Genomic DNA, 21,258 nt, shown 5'->3' on the forward strand with positions numbered 1-21,258 from the left:
CAGGGGGGTGGGCATTCTCCTGCGATCCTCACTTCCGTTGGATATCACTAGGGTAATCTCGGATGACAGAGGGCGCTATGTGTGTCTGACTGGGAGGTGGGAGGGGCAGCCCCTTTCCTTGGTCTCAGTTTACGTCCCCCCGGGCCTCCAGAACTCCACCTTTGCGGACTTGGGTCGAATGCTGCTTGAACTTCCGGATAGTCTTTTGCTTATGGGCGGGGACTTTAATTCGGTGGTTTCGGGTGACCTGGATCGTCACCCACCCAGGGCCCTCCCCGCTGCCCAGGCATGGCTTGGTGGACTGCTGGAGACCTTCGGTCTGGTAGATAGTTGGAGATTAATGCATCCGACCCAATGTCAGTACACCTTTCACTCTGGGGCGCATGGGAGTCTTTCTAGGTTAGACTATTTCCTTATGCCCGCGGCACAGACTGGTCGGATACGAGAGATTAGGCACCTGGCGCGGGGTATCTCCGATCATTCCCCGCTGTGGTTGCTCTTTGACACCGAGTCGCGGTCTGCAGGGCGGATCGCTCCCATCAACCCGTGGTACCTGCGAGACCCTACGACTCGCGACAGTCTGGTTAAGGCTATGGACCAATACTTCCTTGAAAACGAGGGGTCGGTGTCGTCCGCAAGGTCCCTGTGGGAAGCCTTTAAAACCGTAACCCGCGGACACGCCCTCTCCCAGATAGTGGTGGCTAAGAAGCATAAGAGTGAGGCAGTGGTGAAGCTGGAGACTGACATCTCGGGGCTGGAGTCGGCCTTGGAGACGGGTGTCACTCCGGACGGGCTCCATGCCCTCAGCCTGAAACAGTTTGAATACAGGTCTCTTGTCACTGACGCTGCCAAAACGATGTATAGGGAGCAGCAGGGTCGATTGTATGATGCCGGGGACAAGGCGGGAAAGTTGATTGCGTGGCTGGATAAGAAGGAGAGAGTGAATCGTGTGGTCCCGGAGCTGCGTGTCTCGGATGGAGTGTGTCTGACTGAGCCTGGCGAGATTGTGGAATGTTTTGCTGACCACCTCCGGGCCGTGTACTCCCCGGTGACTGATAGGGACGAGGAAGACTCTTGCCTTCTGCTGAGGGATATTGCTTTGCCCTGCCTGTCCGTCGAAGACCGTGAGCAGCTGGACGCCCCCTTGTCTGTAGATGAAATTGCATCTGCGATTCGGTCCCTTCGTTCGGGCAAGGCGATGGGTCCCAACGGTCTGCCTATTGAATTATATAAGTTGCGCCCGGATAAACTCGCGCCCTTCCTCCGTCGTATGTTTCAGGAGTCCCTTGAGGCAGGCTCCCTTCCTGACGACCAGCGTCTGGCTACGATAGTCGTGATCCCCAAGGACGGTAAGCCACGAGACCGCTGTGCCTCCTATAGGCCTATTTCACTGCTAAACGCAGAGCCTAAAATCCTGGCCAAAGTCCTTGCCAATCGTTTGTTGAGCGTCATCTGCGATCTGATTCATCCTGACCAATGCGGCTTCATCCCTCACCGTAACACCGCTCTTAACTTGCGGCGTCTTCACGGCGCCCTCGCCAGGGCGGCGTACCTCTCCGAACCGGCCGTGCTGGTTTCTTTAGACGCCACGATGGCCTTTGACACCATCGAGTGGCCATTCCTCTGGGCTGTTTTGACCAAATTCGGCTTTGGGGAAGGATTTCTTGGCTGGGTGAAGCTTCTTTACACGGGACCCATGGCTCAGGTGGTGGTTAATGGTCGGGTCTCTCGGCCCTTCGCTCTCGGTAGGGGTACGAGGCAGGGGTGCCCGTTGTCCCCTCTGCTCTTTGCTCTTGCCCTGGAGCCGCTCGCTGCTTGGCTCCGCTGGGAGCCCTCGCTCAGAGGGATCCGGTGGGCCCCGGGCTTCGAGGATCGGGTCTCGTTGTATGCAGACGATATTCTCCTGTATCTCACCTCGCCGCGGCAGTCGCTTAATGTTCTCTTTGATGTTCTGACTTCCTTTGGGAGAAATTCGGGTCTAACGATCAACTGGTCTAAATCCTGTGTCTATCCTATCTCCGGCGACCCTCCTCTCTTGCCGCCTCGGCTTCCGATCCAATTATCTCTGTCCGGCTTTAAATACCTGGGAATATACGTCTCGATGGACCCGGTGGCTCGCTATGAGCAGAATCTCCTGCTTCCACTTCGGCGTTTGAGGGAGGACACGGCTCGGTGGTGTAAGCTGCCCTTGTCCCCGCTGGGTCGGGCAGCGCTGTTTAAAATGATGTCCCTTCCCAGATTCCTCTATGCACTTCAGAACTCCTTCGATGTCATTCCTGTGTCCTACTTTCGGGAGGTGGAGAGCCTGCAGAGGAGACTGGTGTGGGACGGACGGGCTCGTATCGCTCTGGCAAAGCTTACTCTCCCCTGGTATGACGGGGGCATTGCGCTTCCCGACATTCGCAGGTATTATTGGGCCTCACAGCTATCGGCCATTAACCATGCCACGTATGCGCCTGGCTTGAATCCGGCGTATGAGATGGATAAATTCCTGCTTCCCGGCGGAAATTATAACAGGGCACTTTACTCCAGCTCGGCTGGACGGACCCTTACGGGCCCTACTAAGATTGCGGTACGGATCTGGAGGGCGGCCAATGTAGCCATGGGCTGGAGTGAGCGATTAACATGTGCTACTCCCCTGTTTGCCTCCGACCGACTGGGAAGCCTCTGGACAACGAAGGGGTTTGAACGTTGGGACACGATTGGTATTAGTAGAGTGGGAGACTTATGGATTAAGGGTGCGGTTAAAACATTCGCGGCGCTCCAGAGCGAATACGAACTTACGGAAAGGGAGTTCTTTCGCTACGCCCAGGTTCGGCATGCCCTGCTCTCTGTTTTTGGGGAGGGGACCAAGATCCCGGCTTCTTCGCCCCTCGAGGACCGCATACTCGATGGTCATGTCCCCGACAGTACTATCTCTTTAATTTATAAAAAACTTATCAATAATCGGGCTGACCTCTTGGTGCGCCTCCGGGAGGCGTGGACGGGGGATGGGGTGGAACTGGACGACGAGGACTGGCAGTCCGCACTGTCGTCCCCCAAGGAAGTGGCCATTCCAGCCCGTCTCCACCTGGTCCAGCTTAAGATTCTCCACCGGGTGTATGTGACGGGTCCCCGTTTGGTCTCGATGGGATTTTCTGAAGACGGGCTCTGTAAGCGGGGATGTGGGCTCAGTGCCACCTTTCTCCATATCCTTTGGGAGTGCCGCGAGGTGGCTGAATACTGGCGCCGGGTTCATGTGGTCATGGGACAAGTCACCGGGGTTGCGCTGTTGCCAGAGGTGCGTCGCTGTGTCCTGAATGTGTGGGAGCCCAATGATTATAACGCGGCTCAGACTCGGTGGGCGGCCCTGGGGAACATGATTGCCAAGAGAGATATAGCGCAGCTATGGGGTTCCCAGCGGCCTCCCACCGTGTCCGTATGGAAGGAGAACATGGACTGGTGCATGTTCAGGGAGAAGACTGTGTATGTGGCTCGTGGTAAACCTGGGGCATGGGGTAGAATCTGGGGGCAATGGAACACGTATCGTGGGGGTATCTGTACTCCCCCCCTAGTGGACACCGATATTGCTTTGTCCCCCTGACCCTTGATGGTTCCTTGCGACTTTTGGAATAACCGAATATAGACGTTCCTCTCCCGTGACCCCCCCCCGACCTATCAGTACTCCTTCCTCTTGATAGCTATTTGAAGGTCTGAAGTAGAGTCCCCCGGAGGTAGCCTGACCCACACTTTTTGTCCTTATGCCTCGCCTTTTGTTTTTATTTGTTATTTATGTTAAACCTATGTATCCTGCTTCCCTAGGACTATCCGGAGCCGTGTACGGGACTGGGCCCCGGGAGTCGACTACTGCCTTAAGAACTGTATGATCCTTTCTGAATCTAGCGGCCGGCCCTGGTGGTTGTAGGCCCATGCTTGTAATTGATTTATTGTTCAATAAAATTTTCAAAAAAAAAAAAAAAAAAATATTTATATTTAATTATCCCGAACAATCTGCAATACTTATAGATTCACAGGAAGATTAACATGATCCCTAAAAAGTTCGAAATTTGCTCTAAACATAGCAGTAACCCTATGGGAGCAAATATAAGTCTACTCTATTTCTCAGATTTTAGGACTATTGCAACGAACAAAGCAATTTTCCTCCGTCTCTATCTACAAGCCATGTGATACATGACATTGGACTTACCTTCAGTTGGTCCAGCTGTAGCTTGTTGGCATTTTCACACACAATGAGGACATTTTGAAGGTCAACAGAGGCCTCAATGTACTGGAGGCAGAGCTGCTCCAATCGGGAGAGTTGAAAGTGCAGCGCCAGCTTGTAAACATCCATTATAAGGAGAACATCCTGAACGTGGCCTGGAGGATCAGAAAGCACAGAATTCTTTTAAATTAAATGGAGAAGAGAATTTTCAATACATGTTTCATTTCCCATTGACTACAGATATCTGGTTGCGCGCCGCAAATTTATGACACAAAGTATTCGATGTTTAGAAAAAGAAGAGAATTCTTCTCTCTAAAATACAAGGTGTGTGAAGTTTAACAATCATTACTATAGTTTATTGGAAACTGTTAATTTATTAAGTTTATAGAAGTCACTGTTGCCTTTTTCATTTGGTGAGGGGTGCTATATATCATTAGTATAGGAAGTGTCTGTATTAGAATCAGGTCATTTAAACTAAATGTTTGTTGCATCACATGGTTTTGGTATATTGTGAAAATCGGGTGTAAATTGTATGTTTATTTGTTTATTATTACAGCCCTGATGAAGTCCTAAGGGAAGGACGAAACGCATAGGCAGAAAGGCTGTTGATCTATAGAAAATACAACTGTGATCTATAAACCGATTTTGTATTGTCGATTGAAGCAACTCGTTGAAGAATCAGCAAATTCGAAAAAATAAAAAAATAAAAGGTTACTGAAACCTGAAGGAAAGATTTCATGGACTCTATTTTTTGATGTTCCTTCCTAACTGTACTCCTGCACATAACAGTTGGTCCCGATTGGACTACTGGCTCCTCAGTGAGGGGGCAAACGACTGGGTCACGGAAGTTGCTGTGCTCCCATGTACACTGTCGGATCAAAATACGGTGTTGCTTGTTCTTAAGATTCCAGCTAATATTCGCCGCCCCTACACATGGTGCTTTCGCTCAGAAGCCCTGCTGGATCCCGTGTACAATGACACTAAACGGAAAGCCATAGAACAATACTTTGACCTGAATACAGGCACTGTAGAGTGCGCGTCTATTTTGTGAGAGGCTTTCAAGGTGACCATAAGAGGGGTTTGCATCAGCACAATGGCTGGTATTTTAAAAGACATTCGGGATCAACTTGCAAGGACCAAATCAGCATGAACGGTGTTAGAACACCAATACACTACCGCACCCTGTCCCGAGACATTACATAGGATTCATGAAGCACTTTTGGAATATGACGAACTGGAAGAATCTGAGATTCGGTATAGATCTCGCAGACATACAGCACGGGCATTTGGGGAGGGGGGACGTCCTGGATGTAATCTAGCTGCAAACATTAAATCTACATGGATGAATTCGAGCAAAACTATATTTACAATATCTCGAACCCTTTCAGAGACCATGTTTCATATTGGAAACGTTACATAGATGACGTCCTCATGGTTTGGACAGGGAGCAACTCGGAACTCCACAACTTCTTTGAGTGGTTCAATGGGAGATCGATGGACATTCAGTTTACCATCCACCAGGATAAATCCACCATTGATTTCCTCGACATATCCATAAAAGCCACAAGTGACTGCTTGTATACCACCCTATACTGCAAGCCCACGGAAAGGAAAACGCTGCTGAGGTATGGGAGTCATCACCCCCGGTGTTTACGTGATAACCTGCCATTAGGTCAATTCCTCAGAATCAGGAGGAACTGAACTCAGAAGGAAGACTTCTTCAACGAATCTGATGATCTAATCCAGACTGGTTGAACGAGGTTACCCTAAATGGCTGGTCAAACGGGCCAGAAAGAGAGCTTGGAACAACCACAGGGAGATGCTCCTTACCCCGAAAGACCGACCCCAGAATTTGGACAGATTAATCTGCGTCACTACATTTAACACGCGGAGCAATGAAATCCGACAGATTGTCAATAAGCACTGGCATCTAGTGGCAGGAGAGTTACAGCTTCCAGAACCTCCAATGCACTCATTTAAGAAAGGTAAAAATGTCTGTGACCATGTGGTTAAATCTTTCTTGGATATACTGCCACAACCCACCATCCATTCAATGTGGCAACTTCCAGATGTAGTGGGACACTTCAAATGTGGAAAATGTAAGGCCTGCTGCCTGACGATTGAAACCAAAAAGTTCCAACACAACAACTGCACGGCAGATCTCAAAACCCTTACAAACTGTAATACGAAAAACATCATTTACGCAATTGTCTGCCCCTGTGACAAAATCTATATAGGACAGACAACCCAAAAGGTTAAATGCCGAATACTGCGGCATTGCAGTAGGATAAGATGCGGCACCGTGGGGGCCCCCATGGTTGACCACTTTCAAACACTTAACCATCCCCCTGAATCCATGAAATGGTTGATCATTGAAGCAATCACACTGGGTATCAGGGGAGGTGATCTGGGATTAATCCTAAATACCAGAAAATGCAAATGGATGGATCGCTTCAAGTCGCTACAAAATGGCCTGAATGAACTAGATGCAACATATGCCCAACTGTCTCTACTAACTGGCCCGTAACACCTGGGTCGCACGCACATCAAATAATACCGGGTATGCAGTTTCACCATCACACAGTGCCTTTATATGGGGATAACACTGCTCTGTATACTGATGACTCCGTTGTAGTGCACACTGCACACCCCCATTACACATCCAGGACACGGTTTAGCAAAACCGACTACATTAACTATTCTGAATGCCAAAATTGATACCAAACATGATTGTATATAAGGAGGTTTCTCACAAAGTTGCTTTAATTGCATTGTATAAACTTCATCCATATAGATATAAAGTTCACCGATAGAATGTGCGCTAACTACGTTGGACAGCCTTATATACTATGTAACACAAACGCTATTGCACTACTTGATATGGATGTGTAATTGCTTTGTGGCAACTTCCCAGTAATATTCTCGTTTGCCGGTGACATTCCACAGGAATTACTCTCTTGTTTTATCTGAACAAGTTATGCAATGTGAGCCTGTTTGTGTATACATTAATGTTACTACTTTCCGTTCCCTTAAATGTTTGGTCTACCACTTTAAAAAGATGCAGTCACAGCTCTGTGATCGATACTCTGTCCCTTAGAATCGATCGGCAGAGTTACGATCCATCTTGAAAATACGTGCAGGACTTGCACGTTCCGACATGGTATTTAACCTGTCACGTGACACCAACCGGGGTTAGCTGTCAGATGCATCGACGCTCCCCTGAGAGGTATGTCACGTTCGTACTCTGTGCTGCTTACATGTCTTTTACAGTCCTCTAAGCCAGCAATAACGCGCACACCGTTTAGGTTTGAAAAAGGCTTTTAACCTCTTTAACCTTTTATGTTCCACGCTCGATTCTGTTTCGTGCACACGCACTGTGTTTTTCCCAGCGAAGGTGGTTGACAGCCTTTCGCCTACCGCGCCCTGTTCAGTTAAAAGTAATTTCACCGGCAATGGGTCTGATAATACATTTAGGGATTTGTGCGGTAGCATGTACACACCCGCATTCGGGTTTGTGTTTGAGCTTTTTGAATTCATCGCACACTGCTCCTGATGCATTTGTAAGTTACCCCACAGTTTTAATTGCGCTACCTCTCTGTTTAATTAAATTTCCTTCGGACGAGCTGGACGGGTTAATCCTTACTGTAACATGGGCAGCCCCCCCCTTCTAATTTGAAGCATTTCCATGCGCTGCTAGCTTTACTGGGGACTGTCTAACCCCGTATTGGACGCTTCTAAAGGAAGTTTCAGTGTAGTCCTCAGTTGCACTCCTGATCTGGCTCGCGTCGTAGCAACCACTGTAAATATCCCTCAGATGAGGTTTTACTGATATTGATTGCTTGCTTTCTTTTCTTCTCTCGTCCCTGCGCACCCAGCCACAGGTTACGTATGAACCTTGTGCCATCGCTACTGTTTAATTCAGTCTACCATAGACAATTCTGATCCTACGGTACCTAGTACACGGATAATACCATGAGTATATGGTTACTGCTTTTGCCCCAAGTTGTACTCCCTATCCACTAGTGTGAACTTTGATCCTGGCGATACCTTTCTCGTTTCGGTCTCCCCCATCTTGTATGAGCCTTGCAGGCCCACATCTCTAATTTCCAGCACGAAGGAATCTTGCTGTTGCTGGTAATTTACACTCCATATTGTCTGTCAATTGGATTTGCTCCCGTTTTAGACACACCCCATTAATCGTGTACCATTGTCCATAGGTGCCCCCTGCCCCCTCTTGGTACTGATGAAGACCCCACCTCCAAGACGTTCAGTTTGCTGGTCCCCATAGGGGTTGAAACGTCGACTTTCTCTTTTCTTCTACATCAAACCTGGATGACAGTGAATTATTAACTCCATTAGTTGTTTATGATTTTGCATTAATTGTGTTTGCCAGAAACCTGGCAGGATAGGTTTTTACCATTGTATGTTAATGTATATACATGCACCACCTTTCCACTGCACACCACTTGCACTGATTCCAATTTTCGCACTTGTCACTTCACGTTATATGCACCTGTTTCCTCAAAAATACAGATTGTGATATACAGTTTATCTTGTGAACCGTTAATCTATTCACAATCTTTGCTCAATTAATTAAATCACGGTCATTTACTGTATGAACTTTTTGGTGTTGTCATATTTCTATTTCTATTGACCATGTACTGGTTATTGATACACTATGAATAAGTTCCACTGTGACTATCTTTTTGTGTACCACTATTTACCCGAGTCCAGTGGTCTATCGGGTTACCCCATTGATACACAACTCAAAATTAAATCCCGAGCTGACTCACCATATCACCAAAATCACAGATAATTTGGGGACGGAACATTATGCCCCCATGGAAATAGTGGATCAATTCCGTGGATTCTATGCAGACCGTTACAAGTTGCGTGGATTTGCAGATGAACAAGAGCTAAAAGCCTATCTGTCTGATATAGCATGTGCATGGCTTGCTGATAACCACCGCAAATATCTAAACCAGCTGATAGACGAAACAGACATAAAGGCGGCAATACGTGAACTACTCAACCAGAAAGCGCCGGGCCCAGACGGGCTCCCTGTCGAATTTTACAAAGAATATATTGACTTACTTGCGCCTCATCTGATCGAGAGGTATGCTGAAGCGCATGAGCCCGGCATATTGCCACCATCCCTTCGCAAAGCACTAATTATTGCACTATTGAAAAAAGACAAGGTCCCGGATCTGTGCGAATCATACCGACCCCTATCGCTCATCAAAATGGATGCCAAGATTCTGGCAAAAATATTGACTACCAGACTGCAGCCCCTGATGCCTAAACTGGTCCTGCAGGACCAATCTGGTTTTATACCGGAGCGCTCAACGTCTCTCAATCTTAGGGGAATATTTGCCATGTTTCATGTCCTGGAGCCAGAGTTGCAAGCCGCCGCGGTCATGCTATACGCGGCAAAGGCGTTTGACTCCATAGAGTGGAGCTACATGTTTCATGTATTGTGACAAATGGGATTTCCACCGCTGTTTCTCGGCTGGGTGCGACTATTATATAATGACCCGTTCGCACTGGTACGTGTCGGGGGCCTGACTGCACAACCTGTTCAGATACAGAGAGGCACCCGTCAAAGGTGCCCACTCTCGCCATTATTGTTCGCTCTGGTAATTGAGCTGTTGGCCTGTATTATTCGGCAGCGCCACAGAGAGACAGCCCTTAATTTTCTTCATCGTCCGGTCGGCATCTTATTGTATGCGGACGACATGCTGTTATTTATCAGAGAACCGACGCTGCACCTGGCAAGGGTATTGAGGGAATATATTAGATTCTGGCTCTTCTCAGGCCTACACATTAACTGGGACAAGTCGATAATGATACCGCTAACACCCAAAACGACTCCCCCGCACATGGAATATCCCCGGTTGTGGACAACAGAACCGATAAAATACCTGGGTGTCTGGGTGCATCGTGACGCTGACATTGTAATAAGAGAAAACTATGGCAGAGCACACGCCTCCCTAGAACAACAGGTAGATAGATGGAATTCGCTACCCCTCTCCCTGGCGGATCGAATAGCGATCATTAAAATGGTCATACTTCCACGCTTTTTATACCTCTTCTGCAACATCCCAATCAAGCTAACACAACACTACTTTATACGATCATTCCTTCTTCGCTTGATATGGGGAGGGTGGCAGGCCAGGGTGAGCTGGGCCACACTAACGCTAGACTATAGCAAGGGCGGATTCAGCGTTCCGGACCCGTATATATACTACCTAAGCGCAATATGCGTATTATTGGTTCAGACCACACGCATATAACCCACATGTCGCAGTAGAACACTGTGACGCTCATCCAGTCCCTCTGGCTGGCATTCTCACACATAACCGCAGAGGCACGCCCAAGACTGAAATTAATACACTGGACACGACCATCGCCGCATGGCAGGCTATAGGTGCTCTTGTCAACAAGCTCCTGTGTATGCACCGGCACTTCCCATCGCGCATCACTCTGCACTATCTGTGACACAAGAAGAGGGTCCACTCAAAGCGCTGAGGGAGGTAGGCATAGTAGCCATGCAAGACATATACCCCGAGGGGCACTTCCTCACCACAGAAGACCTAAACTACATTACTAACCCTTCAATACTGTTTAGCTTCACGATCCACAGATTGCGGCAGGCTGTTAAAGCCCACTACCACACGTACCCGGCCGAGCCCCCAACACTGCGCACACTACAAATGCTACTGGTGGCACCGTCAAGGCGTAAGCTGGTAACAAAACTGTTTGGGAAATACGGGATTAGAAAGATCCTAAACTGGATAAAAGCCTGGCCCGCTGGAACGACAGTCTAACCCCACCGCTACTAGACACGGAATGGGAACACATTTGTAAACTGACCAGCGCCCTCATGCCTAACGGCAATTTGCGCATCATACACTTTAAGTATATGCCTCAGATTTACCATACCCCCATCAAACTATACAGGTGTGGTCTCAGGGAAACAAGCAATTGCAAACGTAATCAGCCGGATGCTGATTTTCTGCATGGGGGCATGTAGACGGGTGCAACTGTTTTGGAGGGGGGTGTTGGAGAATATACAGGAAATGACTGGGACTCTTTTTACAATGTATACCATTAATTTGTTTGCTATGTATGCTATGTCCCTCACTTAAAAGGTACAATGGGTAGATTTGTGCGCATTGCACTATTAATGGCCAAACGTCGAGTCACTATACACTGGGAAAGCAATATGGCCCCAAAGACTGAGAGCTGGATCAAAGACTTGGTGTATTGCAGGGACAACCTGACATTGTACGCAGAAGAGCTGCCCTCAGTATCTAGGCCCAGAGACATATGGGAGCCTCTACGCCAGTACCTGCAACAACAGACTTCCAATAGCTCACAAGCCTAATGGTGATAATGTTACTGAGTACAGGATTTCATACTACCGCAAATGTATTTGTTGAAACTGATGGGAAGCTTATTAGACAGCTGATTGTGCAACGGTCGATCACAGAGTGGTTATAAGTTTTGTTATTGTTGTACTGCCTTGCAAGGCAGGAGAATTGCACTTATTTTTCAAAATACCAATAAACAAATTTATTTAAAAATCAAAAAAAGTGGCACAAGAAGTGGCTGTCAATTATCTACCCTGCTTTTACGCTCACAGGGACAAAACACCTGTTTCTTACCAGGATGATCTATCTTACATGCCGGAACCACTAAACAAAATCTTCACTGTACTGGAACGAATTCATAGATTTGGCTTGGTCTCTTTATAGATAAAATCAATACTGTCATTGCCCGACAGAGGATGAGCAAGACGAATGGCCTTGGCCTGGTCCGTGTCATTGTTCACGTGTTTGGGTATTCAAGTCCACCACAGAGAAAAACTAGTACTGAAAGAAAAATAGTTTGTGCACCTTTCTAAACCTTCACAAATTTGGTGGCCTTCTGGTTAAGGCTATCTTGGTTAATTAAGGGCAACGCAAATGTGGAAAATGGCTGTCCTCTTAATGAAGGGTACTACTGTATTTAAAAGCAGCTCTTTTTAAAAGAGCGGTTAAGAAAAGGGTAATTAAACTGCAACTACAATACTCAAGTGGTAGTGTATTTCACAGATTACATTCTTGAATTATTGTGAATCATATAGTAGTGATGTAACCCATCTGTATTTTTGTTAGGCTTGCAATGTAGCCAATCAGCTTGGTGGACATAGAAAACCACTCCTTCTAGAGGTCATCATACATAAGCTGTTCATAACACAAATTTGTATATAAGTAATGAAAAACTGGCCTTCTGTTTAGGGGGTGACTGAGGGTATGAAGCGAATCTATGAAATAACCGAAAGCTGGAGTTGCAGTTACCTGACTTTTATCCCCTTTGCATTGCATCTTTCACTGATTTGAAATACGATTATCAAGCTGAGCAATAAGGAAAGGGATGGTGGAATAAGAATTACTTGAGTATAACAAATTTTCTAGTACTGCCTTTCTTTAAGCAGTAGTTCTTTGCAAATATATGGTACCCCACTGTACAACTACTTTGCAGATAACCACGAACAGAACTCCAGCATGTGCATCTAGGCGGCTTATGTGTCTTTGAGGGAATGTGTTAATACCTTTCAAGAAAGTGGATTAATTTGCTTGCTATAATACAGTGTAATGCAAACTGGATTCTTATGAGCAATACTGTACTTGTCGATTGCTTGGCCTCTGCTAAGAAGATCAGTCATAAACTCCTTGATGTGGCCAGAAACCATCATAATACGAACGGGCTGTAATGAAAAGACCCCCCCCGATCAGCACATTGAAAACACCCACCCCAGGCCTCAAAATCACTGCTGTCTTAAAAAGAACAGGCATTTCTTGTTTCACAGACTAACCATTACACACTGGGGAGAAGTCCACAATCTAGTAAAGCTTGCTCAAACTGCTGACTACAAAGTTTGGGAAATTAATTCCCATCCCATTTGCGTGTCTGCTACAAGGTTTAATATGCAAAGCAAGAAATGGAAAGGGACCTGGTGTCACCTTGGATTGGTCATAAGAAATGTGACGATCTGACGGGTATGCTTCATTTACCCATCTCTGATAAGAGTAACATTGCTGGTTGAGGATGTCTTCCCTCTGGTAATTGTTCCAGATTTGCAAGGTCACCAAGGATCTCTCTGTTAACAAGTCATCGATTTGGTAATAGCATTTAATGGGACAGACTTTCCAGTTCACAAGGATTGTGTTGTAGAAGCAGTGGTAGTTGGAAACAGAGATTTCGACAGCAAACATGGTTTTAATGCCTTTTTAATCACAAATGAGGGGGAGATTTCTATGTCGTGAAGGCATGATTTTCTGAAAAGCCAGCATGTCTCTGGCCACTTTTTATCCACACTGGACTTATACTTTTCTAGTTTTTGGATCTTTTTGAAAGTTTCTTCTGGAACTCTCAGGGTGGAATCAATAAAGGCCTTGACGGGTGTGGGGCATTTGCATAACTATGTTTTAGACAGCAATATGCACAGAATAAAAAGAAATTACAGATTACATGGAGTTTAAGCGATGATGAAGAAGCAAATAACATCTTCCTAGAGCTCAGCTGCATAAACAAATGCTGGGTAAAGACCCAGCAGGAGTCAACTGAAAGTTATGACAACATGTTGAAACAAAAATACAAATTATCTCGTTGCCTGTCCTTGAGCAGCACATGAAAGATTGTAGCAGTTCTGAGTTTTCAATTAAATTAATACATTGACCAAAATGCTGCTTTACCAGGAGGTCACATATAAGATTCCTTTAATATGAGGCACATCAGTAATTCAGAGGATTTCATCTCTGATGAGTTCAAAATTCATCCACCTCACTAGCTGCTGTGCAGACCAAACAAAAAAGTCGGATGGATTACAACAATATTGTATTAAAAACTGAGTATTTTAAGATTGCTGTATAAAACATTTTATCATAGAATCCTAGCCTAATGAGAAGGACTTATTAAATCTTGTGAATCTGGGAAATATCCAATGCTGGAGAAAGTGCCATCAGATGGTATGGAATGGGATAGCAATAGAAACAGGATGGCACTAAAAACTAAAGTTCCTGGGTAATCAACAGATATCATTTACACCAGACGTGGCAGGAAATCTGGAAGATATAGGAGGTTGTCCATACTACACCAATGTATCATACAAAGCTTTGCTTGTCTGTCAGTGTTATATGTTGATAAATTATGTGCTAACTACATGTAATGAAAACTGGCAACGATCTGCTAGGTGGGCATTAGTAAAAATATTAGTGGAATGTGGTAGCTGAGCAGAACAAAAATTACCCATCTTGTGTTAACTGGATAGAATGGAAACTATCACTGAAAAAAGGGTCATGTTTTTGGACATTTGTGCAAGCGAATAGCCAATGTAGGATCTGCTGGATGAGAGGCCATTTGGAAGGCAAGATGTTGTAAGTTTACTTATTGGCCTGGTAAACAATGAGTGACTTTGGTATGAAGCTCTAGAAAACAAGTACCCCAAATATAACTGTGAAATACACTTTAAAAACAGTAATAAAATCTTTTCACACAAACGTTTGTTGCCTTATGGACAGATAATGAAACGTTCATTTGAAATTAATAGAATCATGGCCTCTACCTAATTGCGATACACAGAAAAGCAAATTGTTTGTCAAGAGAATCTTGTGATGTGAATGCATAAAACCCTGACACCCAAAAACAGTGATGGAAACAATATATGTCATTGCCCATGTTAATATTTTGGGAGAAACAAAACACATCAGTAACATGTAGGCATTAGAACCTATCCAATCTAGTTTTTAAAACAAATGAGCTTAAAGGAACACATTTGTATGGTGTTTAAACATAGTAACTGATTCTGAACGGACCACTATCTGTTCTCCTAGAAGGGTGACAATATGTTCCTCTATTTTGGGAGTAACCAGAAAAAAGGCATTTTACCCTATAACATTAATCACTGAACATATTTACTTATTGGGAGAATGCTCTGTAATAAGAGACTCTGTCAAAGAATAAATTTAGCCGCAGTAAGGCCCCTCACGCTTGTTTGCCCAGGAGGGAAGCAGGATTTCCCCTAAGTGTCTACAAATGCACAAACACATCCTCTCTAGATGGAGCTGGACCAGAAGACTGTTTTAAAAAAGTTGGAGCGCTCACCTTTGCGTGGGTATTTGATTTTGTCCGTGTACAGGAACTGCATAAGGACTTCAAATGGTTGCGCTTCTGCATCACGTATTACCACTTCGAGCATGGGACTGGAAATCTTGACATTACTTCCTGCTGACTCCTGCTTCTGAGACGGATTGAGGCTTTCGTCTTCCAACTCCTGTTTTAATTTCTAAATGGATAATTTTAGAAAAAGATCCAGTGGTTCATTTCCTTGCCCTCTTCTTGACATAAAAAAACTAACTAACAGCATTACTCTTCAATGCATGTAATAAGGGCACATTTCTGAGAGCAAAGGTAGGTCTTTGCAAAAAAAGGGCATAACTCTGTTTACGTGCTCACTACCTAGAAGAAGCTAACAAGATAGTGTTTTACATTCCAGCTGTGGGGGCATTCCTGCCCACAATGGATAAGAGAGCGCTTTACAAGGATCAGATCAAATGAGAAATGGGTGCCAGAAGCATCATGGAAAATACTAATTTGCGAAAATAAAGAGAAGAGTGTCAGGGAGAGAGAAGGTTGTTAAAAAAGGGATGAGATTGGTACAAAAACGTAGTTAATGAACAAAACATTTGATGAATTCAGTGAAGATTAAAGATGGAGCAAAGTAGATAAACGCTCTACTCTGAAGCTTTCTTTTAGATTTCGTAGCACTTTATAAAGGCAAACACATGATACACTTACTTGCTTTAGTCTCTCCCTCGCCTGCATTATTTTTCTCCTGAGCCAGCTACATCGTGCTGTGACAAGAGCTATGTGTCCTTTAACCCGCTCTTCCTTCTGCAATGGAGAGACATGGAGCAGAAATGGCCATATTTAAAGAGGTATACACTGTTACGTTCTGCAGTGGCTACGATGATGGTGGTGGAAAACAAAGGTGTGCAGTGCAGTGGGTAACTATTTCTCAGCAACTACTCTGAGCTATTGTATGCATCAAAGAGCACAAAGCCATTTTAAATTTTACAATAAAAATAATCAAATTCTAGGATGAGGTGCCTAGTCTTTGAGCATCATTATCAAACATTTTCTTGGGCAACACTTGGACTGAGAAAGTGCCTTACCGAACAGTGCCTTCCTAGTAATGTCATTCCACGTAAATGTGAAAATAGAATGTACTTGTAATGATGATCCATGTGACTTAAAATAAGTTGCTTCACAACCTGGTCTTCACAAGGATGTGAGAACTAAGTGTAGAAGCCACAAAATGTACAGACTTTAAATAACACAAGGTTCCATTTGCACATACCTGATACTTTGTGATCAGAACACAATGACAAAACAGTCAGAAAACGTTGGACTAAACGTTAGTCAAAGTTCACTTACTTCTCCTAGAATAAACTCTAAATCGCAGAACTGACGATTTTCCCACAGCCGTCCATAATCGTCATGTAAAGTGCATTTTGGGTAACAAGAAAACTGGAAGAAAGTAAAAATAAGTTATAAGTTGTGTTGTACAACAAGAACCATTGTAAATCAGTATAGTATGTAGGAAATTCGACATCTTTGGGATAAAATGTGATTTAAAAAAATGTGTGCTTTAACTGGTCAAAGTCAAGAATGAATATGAAGCATGTGAAGAAAAATGTGATTGCTTAAATCTTGACGATGGACCTTTCTGAAAGATTCATAATGGTGTAAAGCCGAGAGCAAAGCTCATTCGTCCATACCATGAGGTAATTTTAGAAATTATAGCTGGCATCTTCATAGCATATGATTCTGTTGTAGTTGTGAACAAAGTAGATCTTGGAATAACACAGAATACAGAATTGCTTACTAACTGTAGCATTCGTTATGCATACAAATGCTACTAGCTGTTATGAAGAAAGCTTCCTTACTTGTCTCCAACCCCACCCTTCAGCCCTATCCTTCCACTTCTTCCTCTCCTAGTTTTGTTTGTGCTTCTCTGCTGCTTTAGCTGGAGATACTCAGTTGTCGTACACTTAATAAGCTCTAGATTGACTAGGTCTCCTAGAAGGTCAGTGGGTTGAGCTTATTAACCATATGAATCTGCAAACCTAAATGTTCCACACAACTTAACTAAAGCTTTATGAAGAGACAGGCGAGGCAGCATGCGGCAAAAGATTACTAATTAAAGTATGCTGCCATATGAAATTGGTTGCTTCACTTATTGTTGGATAGCATTTTCAAATTAGATTTTTCAAGCCAGGCTCACAAATTAAGAGTAGTACAAAGGAAAATGATAACGGTTTGTTTTTTCATTTGAGTTTGTACTACCTTAGCAGCAGAATGCTTTTTAGGGAGCTATTCTTAACTGCTAAACAGGCACACATGCTCACATATTTTATGTCTTTAGCTGTTTCAACCACACACACTGCAGAGGTTTATACCCAGAATTTACAAACATACTGCAATACCTGCAACCTTTCAATAATTAAAGGAAATGGTACACAGTTAGTGAATTTACCTCAAGTTCCATACACATCAATATCGCGAATTATGGATCTTTACCAAATGAAACCTTGGAAAACTAGTTCCTCACTCTAACGTCATATTCACTTGTCAATTGCCTCTAGCCATGAGCCTTTATAACTTAAAAAACTCAAATCATACTTTGTCATTTAAATCTCAGCTTTTGTACTGTAAATCAAACCTATACGTCCTTTGCAACCCGTTATCCAATGTTAGAGTAATATTGTAAAGTACAGCTGTTTAAAAATCACTTTGTCCCAGAAAACAAAATGTGGGCGTTCAATGAAAGCTGTATCCACACATCAATGCTGTAGGGTTATCTTGATATGGTGAGATTTAAAACGTATAACTCGGTTAGTGACATTTTTCGATAATTTAAGAATCTGCAAGATCTAAATGCTTTTGAATTGTGCATGAACTTAAAGTGCAGTAAATGCACGCCTTCGTTCAGTCCAATACTGGCTTTTGTCTAGGTCTTCTCAACTCTCTGTGCAACATTAAAAGGTGCAAATTAAAAACAAATCCAATTGTCGATGCTTTGATTTAAACTATTTTTATCATGCAATGGTGTAACCTTTTCCTAATCTTTTTTCAAGTTCTGTTAAAAGGGCCAGGCTGCACACTTTTAAACATCACACCTAACATTATTCAACTAGGATTAACATCTTTTACTTTCTGGTGGAAAGGCCAGACTGTACAATAGGTATATAACATTTTAAAGGTTTTTAATTAAATCAACACCAAATTAACAACTGCCATTACATACAATGGTATTTGGCTAGAGCCCTGTGCTACTCACCAAGCTCACTGTGTGTTCAGGGCCTGATTTTGTGAAGGCGGTCCCATGTGGCTCTATATTTCCTGGAACAGCCTTATATATTGCTTTCTCCAAGTGGAAACAGTACTCCATCCCTCTTAGGCAGAAGGGGGTGGTGGTAGTGGACTTAACAGAACATCGAACCACAATGCCAAATTAATCAGAAAAGGGTCATCACCAGGACAGAAGATTTGAAGGCGACACCAGTCTAATTGTGGAAAGTCTTACAATCTTAGGGAATGTCTAACCCAAAAGGTATATCATCAGGCTTAGTCTTAAAAATGACAAGCTAAAGAGGTAAAGGTCTGGCTCAAAAGGTCTAGTAAAAGAAGTGAGTTGAGTTCATGTAACGCTGGAATATTGATATATTATCTTATTGAAAAATGCTGGTGTGATTCAGCTTCTTTTATTATTAAAACCGCAACATAATTTCTATTACTGTTGTCGGTCCTTTATGGCCCTCAGGGAAACGAGTGGCCCTCAAGTAGGTCAATCCGATTTTTGGGCAAATTCCATCACAAGGATCGGTATTATTATTCAGAGTGTACACCTTACAGGAATGAATCTGAAGCTGCTTCTCAGCCTATATGTTTGTCTAATGCAGTGTACAGCACTCTAGATATTTTACACTATGTCTAGATCTGTAATTTATACTGCCACTGTATGACCATGGGATACACCTGAATGGGCAGAACAACGATTTTTACCGCTAGACCCTCAATACTAATGCTGTACTATGTATTTGTCCAAGATTTTCGGGACTCTCCGACCCATCTAACGAGGGTAGATGAGAAAAAGCAGCATGGCATCTGTGTACAGGGAGACCTGGTTCTCGGTTCACTTCTCCACTGGAAGCCCTGCAGCAGGCCATCTATTCTAATTCAGGTATATGGTGGTTCAATTGCCAAAGCGAACAACAGGGGTGACATATGGGAACCCTGTTTTGTACCCAACGAAAAGCTGGAACAGAAAAGTTTACAAGGACTTAGACCATGGTGTAAATTACAAAGTGTTTCTTGCATAGAACCTGATGAAGCAAGTCCTAGCTGAGAGAGTCAAAGTTGATTAGAAATTCCCATGACCTAGCCAGAGCAAGCTGCACCCTTCTCAGACAAGGATGCGTACCTTTAACTTACATGAGTCTATTCACAAGAATTATGGCAAGCTATGTAGCCTCAGTATTAATAGGAGAGATAGAGATAAGATGAGCATTGGCCTAGATGCCAGCCTGTTTTTAAGAGAGACTTGTAGCCCTGCATAGATTGACGGGCAGGGCAATTTTCTGTGCAGCTTCACTGAACATATTTAAGAGATGGGGAGCCACAAGAGAGGTATATTTGTCAGATTTGAGTGGGAAGCCATTTAGGCCTGGTGTTTTGCTAGACTACTTCCCATTAATTGCTTCTGATACTTCCTCTAATGTTAGGCGTACCCCACGCCCCACACACACACCAAGAGATCAAGTAACAATTGTGCTTTAACCTTTAGTCCATCTGGGGAGGGGGCAAGTGGTAAACAGGCTTCTATAATAGTCAGCAATTATATGGTTCTCTGTAACTCACTTATCCTCCCCATTGTAAATAGCTGCCACAAGTCTTAATTCTCAATTGCTGCCAGAGAGCCATCCAGTAAAAGCATTTACCATCTTTATCACCTACTGGGGTGAGGCCATTTATGGGAGTCTTGTAACATCTAAGGTCTATTGTCTTTCATCCAAGTGGAATCAAACTGACAAAGTACTTCTGTTTCATGGGTAGGAAGCCTTTGTTGAGATTGAGAAATGTTGCCTTTAGACCTTTAATTTCCCCTTCATCTTCTTTCACCTGGTGGCGACGGCATATCCATAAATTCGCCATGAAAGACTGCTTTGAGTTCCTCCTACAATATTCCTGCTGATTGCAATGAGTGGTTGTTTAGTTTGAGGTAGGAGTTTTACTCTTCCCCATAGAAACTTTGAGAAGTGATCATTGGGGAGTCACAAGACATTCACTTCCAATATACCTCCGACCTTCCCCAGCTAAGGCATGTCCACAGCTCCACTGGGGGGTGATCTGCTAGACCTCTCTACAGAATCCTGATTTCTGTTAACCAAGCCAAATCAAAAGAGTAGTGGAAAAATAATCCAAGAGAGAAATGGAGCAATGAGAGGCTGAAAGAGAAATGTAAGCATGCTCCCCAGTACGAACCCATCATGTGTCACATATTCCCATATGAGTAGGATATCAGATCTATGGCAGTAGGTGCCTGGGAACCTCCTGTGTCCAGGTTCTTGGCCATAATTGCATGGAGGTCTGCCCCTATGATTGTCTTTATTTGAGGGTATCAGCTAGCAGGCCTATAATAACCCGGTGTGTCAGAAAACAATGAAGATGTAACATACACGCTAAGAAAGGTCCAATGCTTCCCTTTCAGTGTACCTGTCAACACAACATATCTCACCCAACCAATTTGTCAACAATTTAGAGATTACAAGGGGAGATGACCGGAGTATGAGAATGGCAACCCTCCCCTCGGTAACCCTCAGCAAATCTGAAGTGCAATACACATGTGAACCCGTGCTGCCCCAGGAACTTACAATTAGTGCCTAACAAGTGAGTTTTTTGGAGCAATAGGATCAAGGAATGTTGTTTAGAAAACAATAGGATGGCTCCCT

General features: G+C 44.1%; 1 protein-coding gene across 2 annotated transcripts in view; it reads right to left on the bottom strand.

Moving 5' to 3' along the window:
- Positions 1-21,258, bottom strand: part of LZTR1 (leucine zipper like post translational regulator 1) — a 238,383-nt gene that overhangs the window by 86,497 nt on the left and 130,628 nt on the right. For both annotated transcript variants that reach the window (XM_085633897.1, XM_085633896.1), the window contains 4 exons: positions 16,682-16,774; positions 16,043-16,138; positions 15,350-15,530; positions 4,187-4,356 (listed from right to left, as the gene is read on the bottom strand). In XM_085633897.1, the coding sequence (XP_085490023.1) occupies positions 4,187-4,356; positions 15,350-15,530; positions 16,043-16,138; positions 16,682-16,774 (540 nt within the window). The remainder of the gene's footprint in view (positions 1-4,186; positions 4,357-15,349; positions 15,531-16,042; positions 16,139-16,681; positions 16,775-21,258) is intronic.

This window comes from Triturus cristatus, chromosome 11 (assembly GCF_964204655.1).
Source record: "Triturus cristatus chromosome 11, aTriCri1.1, whole genome shotgun sequence".
In the NCBI taxonomy this organism is placed as follows: Eukaryota; Metazoa; Chordata; class Amphibia; order Caudata; family Salamandridae; genus Triturus; species Triturus cristatus.